The following is an 8,393-nucleotide window of genomic DNA, read 5'->3' as shown; positions in this document are numbered from 1 at the left end:
TTAAAATATAAGGAGAAAATGAGTATGAGGTAATCCTCTTTTCTGGAATTCAATCACATAAGCATATGCAGCAATAGGATCCAACAATTTTCTCTTAACCAAATCTGCCTTCAGTTCCTCAAACTTGGCACGAAATATTCGTACGAACAAATCTGGCCTATTCTGTATTTCATCACTCTCTTTCAATTCACATTTTATTTCAAGCCAATTTGGATTATATGTCATTGTCAAAAACACATCAGGTTTACCATATCTCTGAATAATAGACATTGCATCCATATATCTTTTAGTCATGTTCCTAGGACTTCCAACAAAATCAGAAGGTAACACTAAAGATCTACCAATTTTATAACCTGTATTCTCACCATTTTGTACACTATCTACAATTCTCTCGTATAGTTCAGCTCTTATAACTTTTTGGTTATTATGAAAGTAGTCTAATCTTGCTGTTTCAATTTTCACATACATATCCACAACATATTGTTGTAAAAGTCTGCTAGCATGTAAAAGAATACAATTATTTACACACCTCATTTGAAGCTTGTAACAATAATATTCCCGACATGATACAGTTATTCGTTTTTTCTTTACCTTCAAAACTGCAAGAAACAAAAGAATTTATCAACAAAAACTTCATTCACTAAATGCAATTAATAACATAAATAAATTAGTTTAAAAAATAAAAATTACTAAAATCGTTTACCATAGTCTTCTACTTCCAATAATTGATCCGCAAAATGGACATGATTAAATTCTATTAAATTCTGACAAATCAAAGCTTGTGAAACACTTACATTCACCTTTTCAATATCTTCATGCCATCCAGGTTCTCCATACGGGAAAAGTAGTGGATATTGGAGAGGATCATAACAATCATGATAGTATTAGACTTTATATGCATTACCTGAGTGTCCATAAATTAATAAATCCCGACATCTAGTATTTGTAGATGGGTCATCGTTAACCCAAACTACAACCACTTGTTCTAATGTTGGCGAGTTATATATTCTTTGATCAACACCAGGATTAGACTTTAGTAAAATACAACATGATTCTAAATGATTAACTTCACTTAATGATCTGAAAAACTTGGAATAAAACATCTATAAGTTTTCTTAAAGTAAACTCACAAAATTTGTCAGAAGTATTCAATCAATTACAAGTTTCATTTTCAGTATCATAGAAGTATAACTGTAAATACGTTGGATTATCATTCTTAAGCACAAGTGAGTTTATGAAATGGTATACTTGTCCTTGAACTCTGAAAGTATATATAGCTTTATTATTCTTACACAATTCTTTCATATACTTAACACTAAACGAAGTAAACGCAAAATGATTGTTATAATTACGAACAACCTTTTTAAAAGCTACAGTCTCTTTAGATGTGGAAGTAAATAAATCATACATTTCAGGAGGTATATCATGTAACTGTAATTTGACATTTTCATCACAACAACAAAAGCCTTTGCTTTCTCTGTAGAATTTTGTAGCACCACAATGACCATAAATTTTAGAAGATGGCAAAACATAAGGTTGACGAGAAATATTCCCTTTACCAATTTTTTCTGCATATTCAACACTTACGCTCACGTCCCATGATTTCCCTAATTCAAAACGTTGATTAGCATCATTACCTACAAGAAAAAGAAAAAAAAAATTTGAAAAAAAAAGAAATTGTAAAGAAAAAAGCATTCCATATAAATAAACTAAACATAATTATATATAAAAAATGACCAAACAAAAGCTATAAAAAAAATCTCCGAAGAGTTCGCAGAGATCAATTGATCTCTGCGAACTGTGTGGAGTGCGGATGAGTTTTCGGAATTTTTTCCTGTAAAAAAAACACAGCCAATAAACAAATACAACAATACAAGCACAACAAGATGATAAACTAAAAACTATAGAAAAACAACTTTTTTAAAAAGATGTAGAAGTAAACAAATCATACTAAAAATTTATGCTTTCTTTATAGAATTTTATAGCAGGAGAATGAACACAAATTTTAGAAGATGGCAAAACATAAATATTTTATTTACCAATTTTTTCTGCATATTCAACACTCACACTTATTCGCCTTATTCAAAATGTTGATTAGCATCATGAAAAGAAAAAAAATTGAAAAAAAAAGAAATTGTAACGAAAAAAGCATTTCATTTAAATAAACTATATTATATAAAAAAAAGACCGCTATAAAAAAATTAAAAAATAAAAAAAATATCCGAACAGTTCGCAGAGATCAATTCATCTCTCCAAATTGTGCGGAGCGATCACTCTTCCCCCCGCACTCTTCGCACACTCTCCACACAATGCAGAGTTTTCGATTTTTTTCTGAAGAAAGCAGCCAATAGACAAATAAAAACACAACAAAGATTGACAAACTAAAAACTACAGATAAACTAAACATAATTATTGTATAAAAAAAATAACTACAAATTTAGCTTGTTCAAACTGCTAAGAAAAAAATTAGTATAGTTGATTTCTCCGAAGTATGCAGAGAGTTCTGAACTCATGTGCCATCTCTCCGTGCCACCTGATTTTTTATTTTTTGGACAAAATCTGATCAAAACAAATACAAGCACAAAAAAGAGCATAAACACTACTAAATATCAACTTGTTAAACTGAAGGTCCTTAAACGTCAATCAGAATGAGGTTGCACTTCATGCATCAAATTTTTCAGTTGAGGATTCTTAATGCATATCTGCTTTCTCTTTTTTTTTCACAAGCTTGCTTATTCTTAAATCAATCATCAATATTTTTTCCAGAAATAACAGGATTATGTTGTGATAAGGTGGAGACTATATGTAGAATTTCTGCATTATTTGGACTTTTATTTCCTCCATCAAATATGCATTGAAGAAAATCAACCTCTGTAGATGTAGATATCCAACGTTGTTGTCTTCCTATGTCGACAGTAAGCTAAAAAGGAAAAAAATAAAAAAGAAGAGAATCAACGTTGAAACCTTCGAAGATGAAATGAGAATATCTGGAATGTGGTCCAACAAAAACAGAATTCACCAAAACGAGAAAAAAAATTAGAAATGAAGATATCAATAAAAAGGAAAATAAGGAGTATGGTCGTGGGAGTACGGTTAGCATGGTTGTCGACGTCGTAGCGAGTATGAATAGAAGCAAAGAATTAATAAAAAAAAAAAGAGGAAAAAATAGCGTGAACAGTAAAATGAGATTGCTTTACTGTTGTATCTACAGTTGCATTACATTCACCTTTTTAATAGAAGTTGGATATGAAGGAGACATCGAATAAAATTTATTGACAAGCCACACCGGTCCAAATGCACACAGGCATCATTCGGGACAATTTTGTGGCTTACGTCACATCACCACCTCCTCCTAGGCTCCTACCACACAAATGGATGATCATTCGACTTCTAAATAATATTTGATGTAACATTAGAATTAAATTTGACCATCAATTCACCAATCCATCATGTCTTCGGATCTGTTAAATATTTCAAGTGCTCAAAAAATAGCAGCCATACTAGTTAAAATAAAAAAGCAACAATAAGCCAAAGCACATTACATCACATTAATGAGAAGACACCAATGCAAGCGAGTAAAGACCAACCTAGGTAAACAATCTAGAACATTTGACAAAATCAACAAGCAAATAAAAAATAAAATAAAATACAAAACCACAATTTATGTTGCTTCAAGAAAAAGACCAGCAGACTACTAATATCGAGTCATTTTAAGAAAACTTACTGAACATTTATTATTTTGTCAACTATGAAAATGAGAGCACAGATAGACTGAGTAGTAACAAGTTACCATATTAAACATTTTTATGCTCAAGGATAGTTATTCAAGTCTGTTGACCATTAAGAAAAATTCGAAAACATACAAAAGGTAAGCAATTCAAAGCATAATAATATTTTAACTTATACATTAGGAATCTATTCATGTGGTCAAACGGGCAACTAAAATACGAGTAATGCTATAAAACACAAGTTTCATTATTTTTAAAATTTAAACTTTAAACGATAGTTTCACATGAATCACATGTCAAATTGTCTTAAAATAAAAACCGTAAATTTTAAAAACGTTATGCCCCCATTAAATTATAATTTATTTTTCATTCTCTTCTTATCAATCATATATTTTTCAATCAAATAATATTACATGTAATCCAAAAACTTTTTATTCCTTTTTAACTAAACATTCTAAAAAAATTTACTATTATTCTCGTTATAATGTGAAATAATGAGGGTCAAATGGGCGCCCATATTTGATTGAGTTTATTTTTCAAAGTTTTCATTTCTTGAAGGGGGCTCAAATGATAATGTTTTGTTAACGAGTTAAGATAAATAATGATATATATCTTGAACTTAATTTAAAAGCAAAATTTTCCAATTAATGATTGAATAATTCCATGTTAAGGCCTGTTTGATTCCCATTTTTGTAAGAATGAAAATAAAAAATATAATCGTTATAGGATCCATATAAAAGATAAAAAGTCAAATATAGCCCTTATTTGTGCTCCATTCTTCTCAAAATTCATTTTCTCAAAATTCATTTTCAACTATATATTTTTTAATAAAATAATATTACCCGCAAACTCAAAATGTTTCCTTAATTTTTAACCACACATTCTTCATCAATCACTATTTAAAAATGCATTCTTTCCATTAAAATGGAGCTCAAACAAGGATATGATGGATAACGATTATATTTTTCATTTTTGTGGTCAAAAAATGAGAATCAAACGAGAGCTAAGGCCCGACAATGGCAAATAAAAAAAATTATAAATATCAAACGGAGTAAGGAGCCGTAATAACAACGCCATCGTGTGTTTCGGCTCAGCCAACGAATCCCCGTTTATGACCCGACAAGAAAAAGAAGCTCCAAATCAACAGTCCGGCTCATTTCCTGGGATATTCTGCATACAAATATCCTCTTCCCCTACTTTCTTCCCCACTCCAATACCCCCATTTTCGACTTTCTATGCATACGACCCGTTTTCTCTATAGATCCCTAAATTCAAATTCAATATAAAGATAACCCTCTGGCAATTAGAGTGGCATGTGAATATTCCAGCAATGGCGTCCGCAGACACAGAAAATGAGAAAAAAGCCCGGTCCGGAGGCTGCAACCCGGTGAAAAAACCGGGTCCAGTATCGCTAGACCACGTTTTATCGGCCTTGGGAGAGACGAAAGAAGAGAGAGATTCGAGAATTAGAAGTCTATTCAGTTTTTTCGACTCGAATAATGTGGGCTACTTGGATTCTGCCCAAATTGAGAAGGGTCTTTCCGCAATGCAAATCCCGGAGGATTACAAGTATGCCAAGGAATTACTGAATGTTTGTGATAAAAATCAGGATGGGAGGGTGGATTATCAGGAGTTCAGGAAATATATGGATGATAAGGAGCTAGAATTGTACAGGATTTTCCAGGCTATTGATGTTGAGCACAATGGGTGCATCTTGCCAGAGGAGTTATGGGACGCTCTTGTCAAAGCTGGTATTTTATTAATACCGTGGTTTCTCTTTTATTGTTATTTGAAATCTGGTTTGAGTTCATGTATTGTTTGACCGTCTTTTTATGCCTCCGTGTGTGATGATATTGCTTTGTATACTGGATGTAGATATATAATCTGAATTGGAGTGGTTCACTTTTATGAATTTTGATGGTAGAAATGCGAAAACTTTCTATGCATACGACCCGTTTTCTCTATAGATCCCTAAATTCAAATTCAATATAAAGATAACCCTCTGGCAATTAGAGGGGCATGTGAATATTCCAGCAATGGCGTCCGCAGACACAGAAAATGAGAAAAAAGCCCGGTCCGGAGGCTGCAACCCGGTGAAAAAACCGGGTCCAGTATCGCTAGACCACGTTTTATCGGCCTTGGGAGAGACGAAAGAAGAGAGAGATTCGAGAATTAGAAGTCTATTCAGTTTTTTCGACTCGAATAATGTGGGCTACTTGGATTCTGCCCAAATTGAGAAGGGTCTTTCCGCAATGCAAATCCCGGAGGATTACAAGTATGCCAAGGAATTACTGAATGTTTGTGATAAAAATCAGGATGGGAGGGTGGATTATCAGGAGTTCAGGAAATATATGGATGATAAGGAGCTAGAATTGTACAGGATTTTCCAGGCTATTGATGTTGAGCACAATGGGTGCATCTTGCCAGAGGAGTTATGGGACGCTCTTGTCAAAGCTGGTATTTTATTAATACCGTGGTTTCTCTTTTATTGTTATTTGAAATCTGGTTTGAGTTCATGTATTGTTTGACCGTCTTTTTATGCCTCCGTGTGTGATGATATTGCTTTGTATACTGGATGTAGATATATAATCTGAATTGGAGTGGTTCACTTTTATGAATTTTGATGGGAGAAATGCGAAAATCTTTTCTCATCAGATGAGGACGTGAAGTAAATTGTCATAGCAGGAAAATAAAGTGTGAAAAGAGCTCAATTTTCAGTGAAATTGGATTAATAGTACAGTGAATTCTGTTCCAAGTATATCAAATCTTAATCGGGTACTAGTTTGTCTCGAATGAACGGTGGAGAAATTCTCATTAAAGTTAGAATGTGATCGAGATGTTTGAAACTGGAGCCAATAATCGATTTTGGATTTGGCCTTGGCAGTTGATTTAGAGGTGTAAGCAGATCAGAATCAATAGGGAAACTAATCAGACCAATACAAAATGTAATTTTGGGTTCAAAGAATACACTTTTCATAATTGTGATGGTGATTTGAGGATCACTGCTACAGTCTACTGTGTTCTGCCAGTTACAATTAGGGGCTAAGAAAGTATTGATTTCTGTATTTCCCTTCCCCACCTGGTACACCGTAATAGCATCTCTAATAATTAAATTTTCATAGGCTTGATATTGAAGAAGAGGCAGTGATTTAACATGGGCTACAAAGCCCTGTTGGCATGTAGAATGCTAAGTAACATATCCTGTGACTTCTTTTCTAAAATTTTGTGGCTTCAGTTCCACCATATGGAAAATCAATATAATATAGCAAATAGATTAATTGCTTAATCCAAATTATTCAAGAGTGCGATATGCAATGCTTTTCTCGTCCAACGGTAGTATTGTACTTTATAACTCCTGTCCACAAGTGCACATTAGCTAGGTAGAACCTTTTGGTTTGCTTACCCATGTGCCCTGGCTGTTAATCTTCCTTCTTATCTCAGAGCTTGGATAGTCAAATTTAACACCGAAGGCATTGCATTGGCTCTAAATATAGTTTATACTAAGATCAGTTGCTGCTTTATGGTGACAATGCTGCCCTTGTCATTTATCTTACTTTATTGTTCGCTAGTTAAGAAATTTCACAGTGATGTTTAGAATTATCTTTGTGTTTCAAGAAATGGTAAAGAAGAAGAGAAGGTGTTTTATGATTTGGAGGAACAATTAAGTTGGGGGTAGGATCACAAGTTGATGATATGTTTACCATTATTTCAACTTAGTCATAAGTTTAATCTCATTCTTAATTAATTTGTATATTTTATATAACAATACAAACTTGTATAACTAAAATACTTGTGCTAATATTTAATAGGAAATTTTTATTTTTTTAATAATTTAATATTTTAAATTTTTTTATTTTTATTTTTGCAAATTGATAAAAAATAATGGTATTAAATTTTTAAATTTGATCTTGTAATACTTATTATTAAACGCCATTAATTTATTTAGTCTCCGTCTTATTCCCATTCTTTGGCTGCAAAAATGAAAAATATGACCGTTATCCATCACAACAAGCTATCATATTTTGATTTTCAATCTTTTGTGTGGGTTCCATGACGACTATATTTTTCATTCTCATTCTTCGAAAAATAGGAATCAAACGGGGCTTTAATATTTATTTCTGAGCTCCAAATGTAAATGTAGTAGTCTTCACCACTACTCAGGGTTGGATGCATGACAAAGAAAAGCTCTTGCAAATGGACTAATCTCTTGTTCTGCATTATGCTTGCTGGGAATATATTGCATTGAATCTCCAGTTATCTTACATATATTTATTTTTGTATATGCACCATAGGTGTTGAAATTCCAATCTGGATCTTAGAATGCCATGATATTATGATTCAAAAATTTAAATGTATTTTTATAATGGAAAAAAACACAGTCAAAGTCAAGAATTATCCAATTGTTGGCCGTACAAACTTCTGCTCTGTTTTTTAATATCTAAGAAAAAACTTTTTAACTTTAACGAGTGATATATTTTTCTTATCCTTTTCTATTAGTTATACCACAATCTTCTAGTTTGATCCTCAACTACATCCAAAACAATATGAATGAGGATTCAGATCTTCACATCCTCGATACACACGCATATCATATCATAAGTACATACTTACATGTTTGTACAAATGCACGCACATTAATGCCTTATTTTTAAGGTCTTAGATGCT

General features: G+C 32.4%; 2 protein-coding genes across 5 annotated transcripts in view; one reads left to right on the top strand and one right to left on the bottom strand.

Annotated features, from left to right (window-relative positions):
* On the bottom strand, positions 1 to 3,259 carry LOC111365576. The gene is made up of 6 exons (XM_022986133.1): positions 3,210 to 3,259; positions 1,743 to 1,834; positions 1,202 to 1,637; positions 966 to 1,080; positions 704 to 764; positions 1 to 599 (listed from the first exon to the last, which is right to left on the bottom strand). The coding sequence occupies exons 1-6, from the start codon at positions 3,257 to 3,259 to the stop codon at positions 1 to 3; spliced, it is 1,353 nt and encodes a 450-aa protein (XP_022841901.1).
* Positions 3,260 to 4,791: 1,532 nt separating this feature from the next.
* The window catches only part of LOC111366210 (calcium-binding mitochondrial carrier protein SCaMC-1-like), a 13,515-nt gene continuing 9,913 nt past the window's right edge, over positions 4,792 to 8,393 (top strand). The window contains exon 1 of one of the 4 annotated variants that reach the window (XM_022986918.1): positions 4,792 to 5,479. In XM_022986918.1, the coding sequence (XP_022842686.1) occupies positions 5,059 to 5,479 (421 nt within the window). In that variant the 5' untranslated portion in view covers positions 4,792 to 5,058. Of the gene's footprint in view, positions 5,480 to 5,668; positions 6,186 to 8,393 lie in introns of those variants that run through there. The other 3 variants (XM_022986921.1, XM_022986919.1, XM_022986920.1) reach the window with 3 other exon arrangements.

This window comes from Olea europaea, chromosome 17 (assembly GCF_002742605.1).
Source record: "Olea europaea var. sylvestris chromosome 17, O_europaea_v1, whole genome shotgun sequence".
Lineage (NCBI taxonomy): Eukaryota > Viridiplantae > Streptophyta > Magnoliopsida > Lamiales > Oleaceae > Olea > Olea europaea.
The sequence above is the reverse complement of the archived record's forward strand: the minus strand, read 5'-3'. Positions and strand labels throughout refer to the sequence as shown.